At 41.1% G+C, this 20,617-nt stretch overlaps 1 protein-coding gene across 1 annotated transcript in view; it reads right to left on the bottom strand.

Moving 5' to 3' along the window:
* Positions 1 to 7,676: 7,676 nt before the first annotated feature.
* Positions 7,677 to 20,617, bottom strand: part of NCAPG (non-SMC condensin I complex subunit G) — a 32,750-nt gene continuing 19,809 nt past the window's right edge. The window contains exons 13-21 of the mRNA XM_076336004.1: positions 20,491 to 20,610; positions 18,724 to 18,960; positions 18,214 to 18,395; positions 15,319 to 15,493; positions 14,737 to 14,898; positions 13,688 to 13,859; positions 9,412 to 9,495; positions 8,883 to 8,964; positions 7,677 to 8,018 (exon numbers count right to left, since the gene is read on the bottom strand). Of these exons, the coding sequence (XP_076192119.1) occupies positions 7,892 to 8,018; positions 8,883 to 8,964; positions 9,412 to 9,495; positions 13,688 to 13,859; positions 14,737 to 14,898; positions 15,319 to 15,493; positions 18,214 to 18,395; positions 18,724 to 18,960; positions 20,491 to 20,610 (1,341 nt within the window). The 3' untranslated portion in view covers positions 7,677 to 7,891. The remainder of the gene's footprint in view (positions 8,019 to 8,882; positions 8,965 to 9,411; positions 9,496 to 13,687; positions 13,860 to 14,736; positions 14,899 to 15,318; positions 15,494 to 18,213; positions 18,396 to 18,723; positions 18,961 to 20,490; positions 20,611 to 20,617) is intronic.

Raw genomic sequence — 20,617 nt, 5'->3', positions numbered from 1 at the left:
TTCCTATTTCATTTTTTTTCTGTGTACTTTGGAAATTCAATGTAAACATCAAAATTCTAAACTCTGCTCAGAGAAGTAGTAAATGGTTGTAGCTGACTACATTGTAGACATTCCATGCTTAGATCAGCTTTAGCAAGGTTCATGTACTTCATTCATCAAAACTTTATTATTAATAGAGCTATAACAAAAGTGTTAGAATAAAACCATATGATATCTTTCTCTTTTCTAGAGTCATACATTCAATAGCTAGAGTAGAGGTTTCTTAATTCAACTTCTTAAGAAGGTGCCTGTCCTTTACTTGCCAAGAACTAATTTTCCAGAAGGAAATTTCCTTAGAAGACACTGTATTTTATAAAAGAAAAGTTTTAAGGATTCACTTAAAATTATCATCTTACTTAACAAAATGAAGATGCAGTTCTTCTTTACAGAGAGAGAGAATTAAACTTCCTGGGGAAGAGGCACTGAAGTTGACTTCAGTGGAGCCCCACCAAAGCACAAGGAACAGTAAGGCGTCAGGGCTATCCAAGAAGGGACATAAACCAGTCTCACAAGCAGTGGAACTAATGCAGCCAGTATCTTGTTCATGTGCCCGAAGGAGGAGATGCCATGGGGATTTTCTCATTTCAAAGACGGAGTAAATACCAGAACTCTTCTGTTACAGGCATGTCTTACCTCCAAGCAGCTGTCTGTTTCCATTAACTTTCATTAACAGTTGTGATCCCTTTCTGTCACAGTGAGTTTCAATCGGCTGATGAGTTCAAAAGTTTTCAGGTGGGAATCAGATACAGGCATAACCCAAGCTCACTAAGTCACACAATAAGCAACAAAACTAGAAGAAGAAATGTTCTTGGCCCAGCACTTGCCGTTCATCTCCAGATAGCGACCAGCCAAAGGAGACTCTTGCCAAGAGAAAAATCTTTTAGTTTGTAGTCTGAAGAGACTGATTAGGCAAGCAAACAAAAACAATCACAAAACTGGTTTTAAGAAACAAAAGCTAGTGTAGGAATAAACATCTAATCATTTTAAGTTTGACAGCAAATGACCACTGCTATTTTATCATTATTTAATATGGAATCAAGTCTTCTAGTCTAGGTCTAGTTTGGCTCATGTGCTCTGGACACACTGTTGCGTTTAGCCAGCAAAAAGAGAGAGGATGCACAGTAACTGGTTCAGAGCAACAAAGAGGTTGCTTTTTTTCCAGTCAATTAGAATATTTTGGGGATTAAAATTTTACTCCTTAATTAAGCAGCCAGGAAGTTAGGTACTTTCAACCCATAGAATTAAAGTAAATAAAAATCAGCAACATTGTATTAGCTAGAAAGAGTAATGCATACTAGGTCAAAACTTTTCACTGCAGGTACTAAGGTACTTCCACACCTGGCTCCATATCACCTATGGATGTACTCTATTGCTACCATATGTGACTTTCTGAGAAAGTCAGCTGCATACATTTAAACCTTGATTATTGCTAATAATCAGCTTTGAAAAACACAACACATGTCTGATCATCCTACCCTGCAATTAAGCAGCCATCCCTCCTCAAAAGAGGAATTGATTTTGTAAAAGCATACCAAATCTTCTATTGCATAGAAAACCCTTCCCTTGACAGGGAGGAAGGCAAGGGAAGAGCCCAGAGGGGCTGGAAATTACATGCCAGTTGCTGGTCAAGTTTCTAGCCTGAAAGAGGATCACAGGGTAATTCAGGCATAGAACGACCTCAGGAGGTCCAGAGTTCTACATCCTGCTCAAAGGCAGGCCAGCGGTGAGGGCAGAGCAGGTTATTCAGGACTTTACCTAGTGAGGTCTTAAAAACCTCCTAGGACAGAGCCTGCACAGCCTCTCCAGGCAACCTGCTCCAACTGTTCTCAACCTGTTCCACTGCCTCTTTCTCCAAGTTATTGGAGAAATATATTCTGGTCTGAGTTTCAACTTATGCCCATTGTTTTTTCTCCTCCCATCATGTGCAACAACAAAGAGCCTAGTTCCATCTCCTCAACAGACTCCTTGTAGGTAAACGGGGGTCCTCCCAACACCCGCAGGCTGAACAAGCCCAGCTCCCTCAGCTTCTCCCCACAGGGCAAGCACTGCAGCCCCCTGACCATCTTGGGGGCCTCCACTGAACTCGTGCCAGTTTGTCAACGTCTGTCTTCTATTAATACACACCAGTGAAGCCATATCCACAGCGAAAGACATCCACCGACTGAGAGGTGACTTCAGGGAAACCTGGTCTTTTCAGTACAGCGTTCCTGAAGAGATGCCAGCGACAGAACCTGCATGTGTGGCAAGGCACGACAGAACAGCTAGAAGGCAAAACTGAAGGTCTTCAATTTACTCAGTAAGGCAGTCCCAGAGAAGCCTTTACAAATTTTTATTGCTCCTGCTTTTCTTAGAAACTCTTTTTAACCAAAGAGTGGACTAGCAGCAGTTGTTGAAAGCGTATTGGTGGCAGAAGAGCAAACCACTCATGAGAGTGAGGGTGAGAGAGAACTTGTAACTGAAATAATTTTTAAAAACCCTAAACTTTAAAGCACAAGGGAAGCCTTGATTGACAATCAACTGAGAAAAACTGAAATATATACTTCACCCTTTTGAAGTATGTTCAGGCAGCATTCAAGGGGACAGACACTGTGTCTGATCTCAAGTGGTCGCATGTACGCAAACTCACACTAGAACACAAGTTGGGGATCTGAAGAAAAGAATTCTCAAAAGAGGGAGCTCAGGACTTCAAAATACTGTTTGAAATGATGAATAAAAAATAATTCATGACACTTACATAAGCTTCTGAATAGCAAATATCAGCAGAAAAGTGTGTCTTGGCACTTCGCGGTTTGACAAGTTTCCAACAAAAACTGAAAGGGAAGAAAAGCAACACAATCCTGTCTGTTTCCTATACACAAGCTTGAAAATAGCATAATAGTTTGGGCATTACACTTTGGGAACCCTGCTTTTCACCTGTGGCCCTAAGCCATTTCTGAGAATTACCAAAGATCATTTATGGTGTATTTACCTATTTTAAAGGCAAGCTCCTTCGAAAGCTACATTCGGCATCAGTACTTGAGATGCGCATACCAAGCAGTCAACATGAGTTTTCTCCGACTGCCTTAGAAATTATCTATATTGTTGTGTTTTAACCACAGCTGGCAACTAAGCCCCACACAGCCGCTCGTTCACTCCCCCCCCGGTGGGGTGGGGGGAGAGAATCGGAAGGGCAAAAGTGAGAAAACTCATGGGTTGAGATCATGGAATCATAGAATCATTAAGGTTGGAAAAGACCTCTAAGATCATCGAGTCCAACCGTCGACCCAACACCACCACCCACTAAACCATGTCCCTAAGTGCCTCATCTACTCGTCTTTTAAATACCTCCAGGGATGGGGACTCAACCACTTCCCTGGGCAGCCTCTTCCAATGTTTCACCACTCTTTCAGTAAAGAAATTTCTCCTCACATCCAATCTAAACCTCCCCTGGCACAACTTGAGGCCATTTCCTCTCGTCCTATCGCTTGTTACTTGGGAGAAGAGACCGACACCCACCTCGCTACAACCTCCTTTCAGGTAGTTGTAGGGAGCGATGAGGTCTCCCCTCAGCCTCCTTTTCTCCAGGCTAAACCACCCCAGTTCCCTCAGCCCCTCCTCACAAGACTTGTTCTCCAGACCCCTCACCAGCCTCGTTGCCCTTCTCTGGACACGCTCCAGCACCTCGACGTCCTTCTTGTAGTGAGGGGCCCAAAACTGAACACAGTATTCGAGGTGCGGCCTCACCAGGGCCGAGTACAGGGGCACGATCACTTCCCTACTCCTGCTGGCCACACTATTTCTGATGCAGGCCAGGATGCCATTGGCCTTCTTGGCCGCCTGGGCACACTGCCGGCTCATGTTCAGCCGGCTGTCGACCAACACCCCCAGGTCCTTCTCTGCTGGGCAGCTTTCCAGCCCCTCTTCCCCAAGCCTGTAGCGCTGCATGGGGTTGTTGTGGCCAAAATGCAGGACCCAGCACTTGTCCTTGTTGAACCTCATACAGTTGGCCTCAGCCCATTGATCCAGCCTGTCCAGGTCCCTCTGCAGAGCCTTCCTACCCTCGAGCAGATCAACACTCCCGCCCAACTTGGTGTTGTCTGCAAACTTACTGAGGGTGCGCTCGATCCCCTTATCCAGATCATTGATAAAGATATTGAACAAGACCGGCCCCAAAACTGAGCCCTGGGGAACACCGCTCATGACCGGCCGCCAACTGGATTGAACTCCATTCACCACAACTCTCTGGGCCCGGCCGTCCAGCCAGTTTTTGACCCAGCGCAGAGTACACCTGTCTAAGCCGTGAGCCGCCAGCTTCTCGAGGAGAATGCTGTGGGAGACAGTGTCAAAGGCCTTGCTGAAGTCCAGGTAGACCATATCCACAGCCTTTCCCTCATCCACTAGGCGGGTCACCTGGTCACAGAAGGAGATCAGGTTGGTCAAGCAGGACCTGCCTCTCATGAATCCGTGCTGGCTAGGCCGGATCCCCTGGTTGTCCCGCTCATGCCTTGTGAGCGCCCTCAAGATGAACCGCTCCATAATCCTCCCCGGCACTGAGGTCAGGCTGACAGGCCTGTAGTTCCCTGGATCCTCCTTCCAGCCCTTCTTGAAGATGGGCGTCACATTGGCAAGCCTCCAGTTGTCCGGGACCTCCCCCGTTAACCAGGATTGCTGATAAATGATGGAGAGCAGCTTGGCGAGCACCTCCGCCAGCTCCCTCAGCACTCTCGGGTGGATCCCATCTGGCCCCATAGACTTGTGAGCATCCAGGTGGCGTAGCAGGTCATTGACTGCTTCCTCTTGGATTACGGGGGGTTCATCCTGCTCACTGTCCCCGTCTTCCAGCTCAGGGGGCCGAGTACCCTGAGGATAACTGGTCTGCCTGTTAAAGACTGAGGCAAAGAAGGCATTAAGTACCTCAGCCTTTTCCTCATCCTCGGTGACAATGTTCCCCCCCACATCCAATAAAGGATGGAGATTCTCCTTGGCTCTCTTCTTATCATTAATATATTTGTAAAAACTTTTTTTGTTGTCTTTAACTAGAGCGGCCAGATTGCGTTCTAGCTGGGCTTTTGCCTTTCTCATTTCCTCTCTGCACGACCTAACGAGATCCCTGTACTCTTCTTGAGCCCCCTGCCCCTTCTTCCACAAGCGGTAAACTCTCCTTTTTTTCCTGAGTCCCAGCAAGAGCTCCCCGTTCAGCCAGGCTGGTCGTCTTCCCCGCCCATTCTTCTTACGGCGTACAGGGACAGCCTGCTCCTGCGCCTTTAAGACTTCCTTCTTGAAGATCGTCCAGCCTTCCTGGACCCCTTTGCCCTTCAGGACTGTCTCCCAAGGGACTCTCTCAACCAACGTCCTGAACAGGCCAAAGTCTGCCCTCCGGAAGTCCATGGTTGCGGTTTTGCTGGCCCCCCTCCTTACTTCACCGAGAATGGAGAATTCCACCATTTCATGGTCGCTAAGCCCAAGACAGCCTCCGACCACCACATCTCCCACCAGTCCTTCTCTGTCTGTAAACAGCAGGTCGAGCGAAGCACCTCCCCTGGTAGGCTCACTTACCAGCTGTGTCAGGAGGTTGTCTTCCACACACTCCAGGAACCTCCTAGACTGCTTCCTCTCTGCCGTGTTGTATTTCCAGCAGACGTCCGGGAAGTTGAAGTCCCCCACGAGAACAAGGGCTAGCGATTGAGAGACTTGTGCCAGCCGCTTGTAGAACGCTTCATCCGCCCCTTCATCCTGGTTGGGTGATCTATAACAGACTCCCAGCAGGATATCTGCCTCGTTGGCCTTCCCCCTCATCCTTACCCATAAACACTCAACCGTATCATCATCACAATCGTTGAGCTCTAGACAATCGAAACACTCCCTAACGTACAGAGCCACCCCACCGCCTCTCCTTCCTCGCCTGTCCCTTCTGAAGAGTCTATAGCCATCCATTGCAGCACTCCAGTCATGAGTCACCCCACCATGTTTCTGTGATGGTGACCAAGTCATATCTCTCCCACTGCACAATGGCTTCCAGCTCCTCCTGTTTGCTGCCCATGCTGCGTGCATTGGTGTAGATGCACTTGAGCTGGGCTATCGATTTCGCCCCCGGCATCGGCACGCCACCCCTAGGCTCATCTCTAGCGAGCCTGGTTTTATCCCCTTCCCCCTTCGAACCTAGTTTAAAGCCCTCTCAATGAGCCCTGCCAATTCATGAGCGATGATCCTTTTGCCCCTGTGAGACAGCTGAACTCCATCTGTCGCCAGCAGGCCCGGTGCCGTGTAAACCTCCCCATGATCAAAAAAGCCAAAGTTCCTCCGATGGCACCAGCCCCTGAGCCACGCGTTGATCAGGTGTGTTTTCCTGCTCCTTTCAGTATTCTTCCCTGCCACTGTAGGGATTGAGGAAAACACTACCTGTGCTCCTGATCCCAAGATGAAGATGAGACAGTTTAATAGGTAAAGCAAAAGCCGCCCATGCAAGCAAAGCAAAACAAGGAATTCATTCACCACTTCCCATGGGCAGGCAGGTGTTCAGCCATCTCCAGGAAAGCAGGGCTCCATCACGCCTAACGGTTACTTGGGAAGACAAATGCCATCACTCCAAACATCCCCCCTTCCTTCTTCTTCCCCCAGCTTTATATGCTGAGCATGACGTCATATGGTGTGGACTATCCCTTTGGTCAGTTGGGGTCAGCTGTCCCAGCTGTGTCCCCTCCCAACTCCTTGTGCACCCCCAGCCTGCTCGCTGGTGGGGTGGGGTGAGGAGCAGAAAAGGCCTTGACTCTGTGTAAGCCCTGCTCAGCAGTAACGAAAACATCCCTGATTTATCAACACTGTTTCCAGCACAAATCCAAAACACAGCCCCATACCAGCTACTATGGAGAAAATTAACTCTACTCCAGCCAAAACCAGCACAATTGTAACAAAGACAAACAAGATTGACAGTGTTTCCAACCAAAAAACTAGCATTTCCAGAGTCAATCTGCTCAGCCACCAGTGAATACTATGTGCAGTTTAAAGTTGATCTTCTATTGTCTCTGTAAAACTCGTGACTATTCCTAGGTATGTCATTAGAAAAAGTTTTATGAACTTCAAAGCTACAAAGCAATCACAGTTGTATGCCACTTTAAAAAGACAGTACACAGACGTTATGCAGTATTTAATTTTTTGCCCTTTCTGTACTTAAGTATTCCTTTCCTTATTGGATCTTATTTTCTCCCACAAATATTTTTATGCTTTTCTAAAAGCACATTACTGATTTTATGTAACAAGGTCAAGATCCGTAGCAGACTTCCAGGCTTAGGTTTGTAAAATCAGTAACTCAGTTTTACCATTTTGACATTGTTTAAAATAATGTGGACACGTATCTGCAGGAAGCAGAATTCATAATTAAGATGAATTCTATTTTACGTTAACATGAACAATAAAACCTGACCAGCAGATGCACAGGCTAATAAATGAAGAAAGTAGGTGCATTAAAGGTAGGTACATTCAAAATTGCTGCCATCACAAGCAACCACTCCAGGTCAAACGTTCTCTCTGAATAATGTTAAATATCAAAACAGCTTTAACTACTAAGTATTTACCACCAACAGCAATTTTTATTTGCAGATAAAAAGCATTCTTCTCCATAAAGTAAAAAAAAAAAAATCAAGTTTTGTTCGGATAATATTTTAATATGTTTTTATTATACGAATGATGGACTTCATATTGGGAAAATCACCAAAAGCAACTATTTAAAAAAATCAAGAGTTCCTAGAAAAATCTAGAATTATAGATGATCATAATATTGAGAGTTACATATGACTAACAACAAAACAAATCTCATTTTTCTGAGTCTGATATTAACCACCAGCATGAACAAAGGACGCTTTCTCTCCTTTTGTCTTCATTGATCTGCTTCCATATTCAAAAGTCTTGAAAGATTCATTCTTGTTTTTTCAAGTGCCACTGTTTTTGCTCGTCTTGAAGGCCTTGATCTTGACATTGGGACCGATTCTGGAATTTCATCACCACTGAAACGTAAAAAAATTTTAAAGTAAGGGCAAAACGACTAAGCAAACTGAAGAGTTTTTATATTAACAAACTTGAAACATGGTCTTAAAGAGCAAAAGTACTTCTTACTAAATAGAAACTTTTTATTTTTTGATAAGAATATATTACTGTTTTCCAAGTGATACAGCAGTATCAGATAACCAAGTGTTAGCAGTTGCAAAATAAGCAAAACCCCCAAAAGATTAGGTGGTATCAAAGTAAACACACCAAACAGGCAAATGGGAATGATTGACCCTGGTCACCCTAAAGTCCGTGGATTACCTGCTTGAGAAAGAGTGAGCACAGCTGAAAATTACAAAGATGATGTCGTTTTAATGCTTATATCCTACAAGATCATAAGGGAAGGAATGCATTGTGTATATTCACTTATCAGTCATTTCTAGAAGCTTATCAACTACGTGTTGAAAAACAAGCAACAGGAATGTGGCAAGGAAAAAGAATTTGAATAAAAAAATAAAAGATTTGATTCCTCCACAGAACAGTTATGAAAAAAAAGCAGAAAAAGTGATTGGAAGAAGCGTAATAACGTAAGCCAAAAATCTAACTTTTGTCAGCTAGAACGTATGTTAACTCCATACACAAAAGGTATGTTAAAAAATAAAAATTTACAGGCTCTTAGGCAATGATACTAAAATGTGAAGCTGTCAAACCTGCTATTGTTTCACAAGTACCAGGTTAAAGAAAATTTTTTCCTTAACTATTTATCTGTGCATTAGGAATAGAGGATATTAAAGATGCAGGTTTTGGGAAAGAAAAACATTTGAATTAAGTTTCTTTGCTAGAACAGACATCATGGTTTTGATGGTGGAGAGAAAAGGATTTACCTTTCGGTACTGCATTTTACAGTTGTGCCAGTTTTTCTTCTGCTCACAGACCTCACTTCTGCTGCTGCTGCTTTCCGTTGTCCTAAGTATAAGCAAAAGTCTCTTTTCATATCATGATACTGTTTCTTTTCTTAAACTAGTTTTGTGTCTTTCTTCAGTGTTTGATATTGCGTTGAAACATACAAATATGCAGTCACCACAGACAGAATGTGGTGACGAAACAACAAAAAATCCACAAGGTACCACTTCTCCCAGAAACACCTGTACGCTACTGTAAATGACTGTGGCCAAATTATCTTGAAATCCTGTAGTCAGACTTTTTCTTTCATAAATCTGTGTTGTTGCCAGAGGATAGTAGCACAAAAATTTCCACAAAACAGACTATTTTAATCTTTTAATAAATAAAATTTTAAAAACTACAACTGAGTATGAAGACTGAATGGTTTTTATATCTATACATTCACAAAAAGTTAATATGAAATTATTTTATTAAAAACTAATATTGTAGCCAGAAAAAGCCAGTGCATACCTCTGCCAGCTTTGTTTCTCGTGGATTTCAACTTTGCAGTTGGTTCACTTTTAACTGGAGTATGAAGAACATCTTTATTATTTTCTGTTAAACAAAATAGCACATGCAGAATTCATAAATAATCAACTTCTAATTTATCTTAAGTACCAGTATTTTAAATTTTGTCTGTTATATAAAAAAGCCACACCATTTTAACCCCACTTTTTCCTTAAACTAGAAAGTAGATAATAAGGCTAGAAGGAAGCTTAAAATGTCACTCATCTGTAACCCTGCCGCCCCAACATAGGTCAATCATGTAAACTATTCCTGACAATTGTTTAGCCCCTTCCATTGTGTCGGAAGTCAAGCAAGCGGGGCAGAAGACCAGCGTGGCTGAACAGGGAACTCCTCATGGAGCTCAAGAGGAAAAAGAAATTGTATGTTCTCTGGAAGCAAGGTCAGGCTTCGCAGGAAGAATAGAGAGCTGTGGTTCGTATATGCAGGGAGAAGACACGAAAGGCCAAAGCTCAATTAGCATTGAAACTGGCCAGTGTTGTGTCAGATAACAAGGGTTTGTTAAAAGTATGTTAAAAGCAAAAGGAGATCTAAAGAAAATATTGGACCAATACTTGTTGAAGATGGTCACCTGACTAATGGAGATGAAGAAAAAGCGGAGGCATTCAATGCTTTTTTTGCCTCAGTCTTTAACGATACTGATAGACCTTGGGCTGCCCGGTCCTCTGAGTCGAAGGACGACGAGTGTGGGAACAGTGACTTTCCATTTGCAGACGCTGAAATTGTAAGGGACCAGCTGTATCAGCTGAATGTCCATAAGCTGAATATGAGCCAGCAGTGTGCCCAGGTGGCCAAGAAGGCCAATAGTGTCCTGGGTTGTATCAAGAAATAGCGTGGCCAGCAGGAGTAGGGAAGTGATCGTGCCCCTGTACTCGGCCCTGGTGAGGCCGCACCTCGAATACTGTGTTCAGTTTTGGGCCCCTCACTACAAGAAGGACGTTGAGGTGCTGGAGCGTGTCCAGAGAAGGGCAACGAGGCTGGTGAGGGGTCTGGAGAACAAGTCTGATGAGGAGCGGCTGAGGGAACTGGGGTTGTTCAGCCTGGAGAAGAGGAGGCTGAGGGGAGACCTCATCGCTCTCTACAACTACCTGAAAGGAGGTTGTAGCGAGGTGGGTGTCGGTCTCTTCTCCCAAATAACTAGTGATAGGATGAGAGGAAATGGCTTCAAGTTGTGCCAGGGGAGGTTTAGATTGGATATTAGGAAAAATTTCTTCACCAAAAGGGTTATCAAGCATTGGAAGAGGCTGCCCAGGGAAGTGGTGGAGTCCCCATCCCTGGTAGTATTTAAAAGACGTGTTGATGTGGCACACGTGGTTTAGTGGTGGACTTGGCAGTGTTAGGTTTACAGTTGGACTCAATGATCTTAAGGGTCTTTTCCAACCTAAACGATTCTATGATTTTAAGTCCATGGGGCCTGAGAGGATTCATCCCAGAGTACTGAAGGAGCTAGCAGATGTTATGGCAGGACCCCTCCTGATCATCTTCCAAAGGTCTTGGGAGTCCACGAAGGTCCCTACTAACTGGAAGCTAGCCAACGTTATTCCAATTTACAAGAAGGATGAGAGGGAAGACCCAGGGAACTACAGACCTGTTAGTCTAACCTCAGTTCCTGGAAAGAATATGGAGAGTATCATACTGGGTACTACTGAAAGGCATTTAAAGAATAACGCAGTCATCAGGCACAGTCAACACAGGTTCACAAAGGGGAAGTCCTGTTTACTAATTTGATATCCTTCTATGGTAAGGTCACCCACCTAGTGGATAAAGGAAAGGCAGTGTATGTAGTTTTTCTGGATTTTAGTAGGGCTTTTGATTCTGTCACAGCATCCTTCTGGACAAGTTGTCCAACTGTGGGATGAGCAGGTTCACAGTGCGCTGGGTCAAGAACTGGCTGAAGGGCAGAGCTCAAAGGAATGTAAGTGAATGGGGCTACACCGGGCTGGCAACCAGTCACCAGCGGTGTTCCCCAGGGCTCAATTCAAGGGCCAGTTCTGTTCAATACATCTATCAACGATCTGGATGCAGGAGTTGAATGCACCATTAGCAAGTTTGCTGATGATGCCAAACTGGGAGGTGCTGTTGACTCTCTTGAGGGACAAGAGGCCTTGCAGAGGGATCTAGATAGATTGGAGCATTGGACAATCATTAATAGCATGAAATTTAACAAGTCCAAATGCCAGATTCTGCACCTAGTAACGCCGGGCACAAGTATAAATGGGGAGAGGAGTGGCCGGAGAGCAGCCCTGCAGAAAGGGATCTGGGGGTGCTGGTCGACAGCAGGCTCAATACGAGTCAGCAGTGTGCCCTGGCAGCCAAGAGGGCAAACCGCATCCTGGGGTGCATCAAACACAGTATAACCAGCCGCTCAAAAGAGGTGATTGTCCCGCTGTATTTAGCGTTGCTGCGATGTCAACTCAAGTACTGTGTGCAGTTCTGGGCCCCACAATTTAGGAAGGATGTTCAGGTACTTGAATGCCTCCAAAGGAGGGCACCAAAGCTGGTGAAAGGGCTGGAAGGAATGTCCTATGAGGAGCGGCTAAGGACTCTGGGCTTGTCTACTTTGGAGGAAAGGAGGCTGAGAGGCGACCTCAGTGCTCTCTACAGCTTCCTGAGGAGGGGAAGTGGAGAGGGAGGTGCTGATCTCTTCTCCCTGGGATCCAGTGATAGGACGCGTGGCAATGATTCAAAGCTGTGCCAGGGGAGGTTTAGACTGGACTTTAGGAAGCATTTTTTTACCGAGAGGGTGGTCAAACACTGGAACAGGTTTTCTAGAGAGGTGGTTGATGCCCCAAGCCTGTCAGTTTTTAAGAGGCATTTGGACAATGTCCTTAACAATATGCTTTAACTTTTGCTCAGCCCTGAAGTGGTCAGGCAGTTGGACTAGATGATCACTGTAGATCCTTTCCAACTGAAATATTCTATTCTAGTCTTAAAATTTCGAACAATTTTAGGCAATCTCTGTTATTGCTAGGAAGCTTTTTTCCTAACATCAAATCTAAATCTCCTTTGCAGCAACTGAAGGACAAAAATAGCATCTGTTGCCCTTTTTGCTCACAGCTATCATTTACAAATTTGAAGTAGTAAATGCTGCTTTATTTTTAATGATCCCAAATGTATTTGGGGAGGGGTGGGAGAGGGGAAGGGAACAATGTTTTTCTCCTACAGACTGCTTGTAAAAAGTGCTCAAAAATCCTCTTTCATGAGAAATTAATACCAAAATTATCAGATGTTAGCAGAAAACAGTACAACTATTTTCTCAAAAGCATACTTCCAACTTCCCATCCAATAAATATTTGAAGACATAAACATAGAAGATAGAAAAAAATTAAAGTGTTTAACACTTCCAGAAACAACAGATTAAAGCCCTGAAATAATCCACTAGAAAATATAAACAAATAATTAAATGTTAAAAGAAAATGTGATCTGCTTAAAACAGTGGCTTGTCAATATCTTTGCTTTACTGCTGCAAGCAAACCTAAACAAATTTCATCCAATTGCTTTTCTGCTGAAAAATGTTAGACTTTCTGTGCCACTAGCACGATGTACACTGCTAAGGCACATGCAGCTGCATAAGCTGGGCAGGTGGGGGAAAGTCTTCCAGCTACTTCCACTTCAAGCTCTTAAACAGCAATAAAAACAAATCTGGCTCCAACATATGAGCTCGTAATAAAGACAGACTGGTGTCAATACTAAAGATATCAGCTATATACTGCTATAATACAGTCTGCAAGAAGCACAGGCATGCTAACTCCAAAGTCTAAAAACCCCATAAAGTACTTGTTTCTTCCTCAAAGTTAAGCAAGTCACATTCTAAAGATGAGCTAGTCAGCAGTAGTATTTAGCAGGCACATGAGTGCGATAAACAGCCAAAAAAAAAAAAGCCCATTTTAATATTGTCTTTGTTAAAAAAAAAAAAAAAAACAAAAAACAAACAAAAAAACCCCCTGCAAGGCAGAGCTTAAGACTCAAAATACAGCACTGGTTATACTAGAGTAATATGGAGAATAAGAAAACACAGAATCTGTTCAAAAAGCAATAAAAAATGGAAAATGCTTCAGTACAAATATTTAAACTGTATGCTTATTTACTAGATGTTATCTTTTCCCATTTTTTCAAAAAGTAGATCAATTTAATGGAGGAAAACTGAAACTTATTTTCATACACATCTAAACAAGTCACTCAATTGTATACCTACTACTAAACTACACCTCTTCTGAATTACCTTCTTCATTTTGAACAGTATTTTCAGATAACATGATGTCAGTTTCCTGTGTCCTTTCAGAGAGGCCTGTTTCCTCAGTCCTTTCAGAGTGGTCTTTGCCTACATTAGGATCTTTCGTCAAGTTCATCTTGATCTTCTCAATAGCTCTTTGACACATTTTATCTTTCACTTTCTGGAGACGAGACATTTAATATTAAATGCTACTTAATTTTACAACTATTTCTTTTATCCATTAAATTTACCCACTAATAGGATTAATTGAATTTACTGTATGAAGGATATGATGCATGACATGAAGATGATTAGTCAAGTTGAAAGGAGAAACACTTTCTCCATCAATACCAGGCACTGAAACCCCAAAATACTTTTTTTTTTTTTAAAGGAAGTCCAAAAAAACATTAAAGCAACTGGACCTTTCCAGCTGAGTCCTGGAGCATTGCTACCTCTGGATGATATGCTCATAGTGGATGGATCAGCATGCTTTTCAACATTTCGATGTACCATTGTCTTCCTCTGTCACACTCCCAAATTTTACTTTATTTTTTTCCATATTAATAAAAGCCTCAATGTAAAAACTTTCACATCAGTCTTGTAATCCCTTCCCACTTCATCTTAAATCAAGCACCCTTTTCATGTTGCCTAATGATCTTACAGTTACGTCGTAAGTTTAGGCGTAAAATTTCAGCTGTTAATAATCCAAGATAAGCCATCCAAACTGTAAAAGACTTAATACTAAATTTTGTTTTAACGTAAAAAAATTAACTACACCACAGTTATCAAAAGAACTTACTGTACTGAAATGTATCAAGCTGGGCACACTGTTTCACACTGGTTTTACTATCTATGGTAGCTGAAATACGTAAATTACACAGTGGTATCAGCTCAGATTTTTGTAAATGACTCATCAAAAATTAATTTTCAAAGACTGGTTAAAACAGAAACTCCAGTCACATTGTCATAGTAAACAAAAGGCACTTCATTTTTAAGCGTATCAGAATATTAGATTGCTAATGATTAAAAAAGTAAGAACCATGTTATTTATGTACTACCTCTAGAATCTCATTGAGCAGAACCAGAAGATTCTCTGTGGAAGAACTACTGAGTTCTAGTGAATTTAAAGCTTTTGCATAAATACGAACATCTGGTGCAGTTGGGTCCATCAAGATTCCATTGCAAATTTTCATTGCTAAACTATCATGCACTGTTAAGTCCTGTACAGGAAAGAAATCAGGTATCAGAAATTTCGCTGGGAACTGTTTACAAAAGACAGCAATGAGATCATTCTGATTTAAGCAGCTAATGACTAATTTTACACAGTAAACATTTTCTTAAAATGCAGTATTTTGAGTACATACACCAACTGATTTTTATAAATACTTTTCCCAATATAGACAATTAGGCATGGTGCAAGTTCCTACTAGCATTTTTTAATTGTAAGAGGGAGGGGAAATTGGCAGGGCGGGGACGGAAGGGGAGGTCAAGCTGAAAGATTACCTGAACAGTCACTCATTTAAACCAGCTTCTGACACTAGGAATCTCAGAGAGGCCCAGACAGCTAGCAGTAAGTGAAGGGAGTCAGTTCTTAATCTCTAGACACAAATATTGCTTTCCTCCAGTTTAACACACTGTACCTGATAGTCCTGAGACTTTTTAGACTGAGGTTTCAGTCCACTTGGTCTGGTCAGGTCCACTAACAGTTCAGAAACATTACTGATATCTATTTCAGCCAAAGGTGAAGTTGCAGGAGCATTTAACAGCGTTTGCAGAGTTGGAAGATAAGCTTCTTCAAAGCATTCCTGGTTAGACCTGTTTCAATGGAGTCAAACATTAGTAGCGTAATGAGACAAAATTAAACCTTAATTCACCCCTAAATTTTCTCTTCTATGATGGAAGTTCACAGACCCATTACAATACATCAATCAAAGCAAAGTGGGAGCAGCCACCTTGGTAGAGACAGCCAGCAGGTTCAAGACATCAAAACTGCTTACAGAACCAATTTCTTTTAAGTTTTAAAACTTACGTGAAATACTATTTGCTAAGTAACCCTTCCTGCCTCTGAACAGTTTGAAAGTTCACCCTTACTACTGAAAACCTAAGTGATATATACAGACATATTGTCTCTTAAGGGACAGAAATACATTTCTCTAAATCTTTTATTTAGATCAATCTGTCTTCTGCTCATTCCTCCTTCCTGCTAGCTTTTTTCTTTGGGGATACTTCTCATTGTGTAAGAAAGCAAGGAAGCCTGGCAAAAAAGGCAGTGGTTAACAAGATTGTTGGAAGAAATACTTGCGCTTTCTTTTCTCAGAAGAGTTAATAACTCCTGCCAAGCAAGCCTAAAAATCACGTTGCACTTGGTTCTGCAGCAAGTTGTCTAAAAAGTGTAGTTCCTCAAGACAGGTCGAAACAATTTAAAAGGTAAGGTGTCAAAAAGTACAAGGTACTAGTTGGTGAAGTGAAGCCTTTTTTGATTCTGATACTTGTTAACCTCCTGTTTGAACCCAAATAACTACAGGAGAAAACTAGGAAAATAAATAATTTCAAAAAAGCAGACTGTTTGCTGCTGGATTCTTGAGCCAAATCAGCTGACCAAAAGACCTTTTGAGCACTAAAACTGGGGCAAGAAAGAATGGAAGCAAGAACTCTGTTTCAGTAGCTTTAAGGCTTTAGATTGGCTAAAGCATAGCTGAAGTATCATTCGGATTATTTCCTGTAAATTAAAAAAATAAATAAGTCTAGTAGCATATAGGTACAAGGCAGAAGTTTCTCCTCTTAGGCTGCCAGAGAGTTTATTACTCTTTAGAAAACATTCCATGAATAAGAATTGTTGACTGGTTACAGGATCCTGTCCCTGTTACTAGCGTGCCATGCCACTCTATTGACATGACAGAATATTTATAGAAGTCAGCGTCAACATTTTTTTCCTCACACAGCTGAAATACTTAATTTCAAAAAGTAAGGCACTCATTCATCTGTGACCGGATGGAGAGGTTAACAGAGCAACACCCAGAAAACAAATGGAATTTTTAAAATTAATACCAAAATTACGTATGAACCTCAGCCAAATCTCATTCATTACCTGAGTTTTCCTTTTCTGAATGGCAACTTTGCAGACAGTTCCGAATTACACATGGTAATTAATAATTCTCTTCTGAAAATACAGTATTGGTAACCAAAGACACTCCATGATTCATCTTAAAATGAACCGTTTGTGATCCAGAATGCAGATAATGTTTAGATAGAGAAAATTAATGAGGTTTCCTAACTAAACAGAGATTCCAAATCAATGAGCCAGACTAAGATTTAGGATTTTTTTTCCTCCGATGATTTTTCTGATTTTTGCTTAAAGCATACACCATGTTTTTCTTTTCAAAAGATCGTCTATGAGGTGCTAGAAGGAGTTGCTTCATTTGCAAATGACTTTGAAATACACAGAATTACTCAGGTGGGCAATCATTAGGACTCATAATTAAAAAAAAAAGATATTCACAGGGTCAGAAGACAATATTCACAGGTAAAAGATTATCAGTGTTAAAAGCTTAAATTCGTTACTCAATATCAGAGATACTGGAAGCACGTCAAATTAGTTTTTCTGTTACTTATTTTCAAAAGAAATTAAGTAGGGAAAACACCATTCTGGAGGAGACTTTTTTGTTGTTTTTTTTTTTTTTCCCCCTGACAACAGCAAAAATACATTTGTTTGGGTTTTTTTCCTCTCCAAACCAGCTCCCCTTTGAACTACTCCTCTTAACATGGCAATTTATAGGCCACAAAAAATTTAATTCAATTTGTTTTGGAAATATAGATAAGGTAATATATAATATGCCTAAATTAAATCTTAACCATAAAAAAAGCAGATAAAAACTCAGCTAGTTCAGACTGGCTAAAACCACTAGCAACAACGGAAAAGCAAGTTAAACATTTTTTCTTTGAACAAGTGAAAGGAGATGAGAATTACTATTTAAGCTCCTATGCCCGTACATAAGCTCTCTACCTCCTTTGTCCACTACCAAAATAAATGGGAGATTTTGAACCTCCTGTGAATTTAGATTGCAGTATTATTTGTTTAAAAACAAAACAAAACCAAAAAGAAAACCCAAACCACAACTAACCAGCCTGCTGCTTTGGTATTTGCTGGGCACCAATTATTTTCTTTTGAAGCATTCCTGCTAGCTACTTTTTAGTGACACTTCAAAGCCTACCTGTAGTGCTCAACAGCATAAATAAGTAAAGCACATCTTTTTAAATTAATCTTTTATTTAGTATCTTGAAGAACAGTTTCAATTATAGACTTAGGAAAGAAAAAAAGTGGAAGGCCACAGGGGTAAGAGGGAATTAATGGAAAGTCTTCAGAATAGCCATAGGTTGAGATTATGCATATTACTTTTGAACATACATAGGAGGCTGAACTAGACCTTTAGGTCTAATTTGCATTTGTGTAATTTCTACTTGTGCAACATTGAAAAAGGCTCCTAAAGCTGCTAGACCAATGTATATTTTCACATAATAATTTACAAAGGCCATACCTATTCGCATAAGCAAATAAAGGGAAGAAAACCCCCAGACAGTGTCTAAGCCGAATATCCTCTTCGGTCACAGGATTATACCACAACAAAACAAGACGAGAAAGAAGCTTGGCACTAATCAGCCTCCCAGAGAACATCAGTTTGGCTATGCCTTCTGCAGCTTCTGTCCTAAGTTCTGAAAACTGAAGAAAGAACTGATCATACACACAACACAACCACCAGAGCGTTTTTCACTAATACTCTATAATAATAGTCTACGTCCTATTTTGCCAATCAATTCTCTACATTCACAAATTTGCACCTGCACAGAACCCAAAGCTAGGTCAAGAGTAACGTTAGTGTCTATCAGTGACAAAGTTGTGGTCATTTTCTGGGACAACTATTTTAACATTAAACCATTACTTTCAATTACACATCATGTAACGTTCACATGCAACCTAATGGGATGGTAAAACTTCTGCAAAAGTCGTTTTAAAACAAAACTAAGGCACATTTTATAGTATTTCTTACCTCACTGTCTAAGAAACCTGAAAGAAGCTGCAGGAGGCTGTGAATCGTAGCAGTCTCTTCTTCCTCCTCTATTGTTCCACTTTCTTCCTCACAATTTTCAGTTCTAATGTGTGCATCTTCACTTTGAGAGTCGTTGCCTCTTCTGGCTTTAAATGGCTCAATCCCAAACAACATTAGTTGATCAAAGATTGCCTTTAAAGCACTGAGCTTTACCTTTAGATTATCTATTTGTAAAACCTAGGTTTAATAAGGAAGATACATACATACATACATCATCTTACAGTAGACCACTGATGTTAACATTAAGCATAATAATATTTTTTGCTTTAATAAGATTGTTTAATTTGGGAAACTTTTATAATACTTGGGACACATTTCAGACTTTAGGAGGCTGTGATATGAGTTTAAACCTGAATTTGTAATATAGTCTGGGAAATAATTTTTCAAGTCATCTATGCAATTTCCATTACATAAAATCAATTGAATTTCACTGAGGGAGTGAGCATGCATGTGTGAAATGTAATTTTATTGTTCAACTTCTAAACGACATTTGACAAACAGAAAGTCTATTTGCCTATAGTAGCTCCTTAGTGCTAGGCACTACAGAAAAAAATACGTAAGACAATCCCTGCTCTGAAATACTGTGTAGTTTAGTTAAAATAAACAGTATGTAAAAAGACAGCAGAGAGCAAGACAGTAATAAAAGTCAGAGTTGCATAGGTTACTATATGTATTACAGTTCAAATTAACATTCAAATAAAACCATACATAGTGAGTTAGCCTAGAGATCCTAGATGTGTTTAGCCCAACACTCTGCTTTTGATGGCAGCCTACACAAAGAATATGGGGTTTAGAACCTACAGAAATTAATTACTTAAGTCTAAGCTGCTAAAACAACTGAAATCCTCCCTAAACAAACAAACTGATTTTTAATGAGACATACTCAAAGGCAGATTAAAAACAATAGTATTTGCTAACTTTTGACTGACAGGTCTATCATCTTGTCTGAGCCGAGCATATCATCTCAACACCTGCTGTCAGTTCTCTTGAGTGCGTACATGAACACACTCTTAATAAAGCACAATAGCCACCTACATTTCTCTCAAAGCCAGGGTCTGAAAAGTTAACAATAGTGTCATCTTTTATATAATTAGCTCAGCATCAGAACATTCACCACACAGGTGGGAAATGTGGGTATTATGGCACCCAACATGTTCCATATTCATAGATGTTCAGCCATGCTATCGTTTCTTGGTTTGAATATTGCTTTATGCTCTAATTAACAACTCTCACTTAGTCCATGCAAAATTAATAATTCAGAAATTAAATCAGACACACAAGATCACAGGTAAGTACGTAACAGAAATGAAAACCAGTCACATTTTTAGTTTGGTTTCCCAAAGAAGGAAAGCTTACAAAATCTTACAGCTTCTCTTTTCTATGTTAATAACATGAATACATGACCAATTTCATCCAGATTCATAAGTGAGACCTTACAGATAAAGAATTCTTACAAACTTTCAAGACAACGGGTGACCTTACAAAGCAAAGGCATGCTACTACCAAGATACAATATGAGCTTGAATACTATTAGACATCAGAAAAATCTACACGAAACCACACTCTCCAGATCCAGATCTTTAGGAAATCTGGAATCACTGGTACTCAGATAACGTGACTGTGTAGAATAGCTTGTTATAGATACAAGACTAGTTTTATTTACTTAGTCACACAGATCATCGTTCCATTTCCCATCAGATATTTTACCTGTAACAGCAATGCAAGCTGTTGTCGGGCAAATTCTTTGTTCTGAAGGGCACAGCAACCCAAACACAGAACAGCCATATTTCTCACAGCTGGATGGACATTAGTTATGCCAGGAAGTATCTGGAAA

The sequence above is a fragment of the Aptenodytes patagonicus genome, chromosome 4 (assembly GCF_965638725.1).
Source record: "Aptenodytes patagonicus chromosome 4, bAptPat1.pri.cur, whole genome shotgun sequence".
NCBI classification, from domain to species: domain Eukaryota; kingdom Metazoa; phylum Chordata; class Aves; order Sphenisciformes; family Spheniscidae; genus Aptenodytes; species Aptenodytes patagonicus.
Note: the sequence above shows the minus strand (reverse complement) of the source record. Positions and strands in the feature narration are given on the sequence as shown.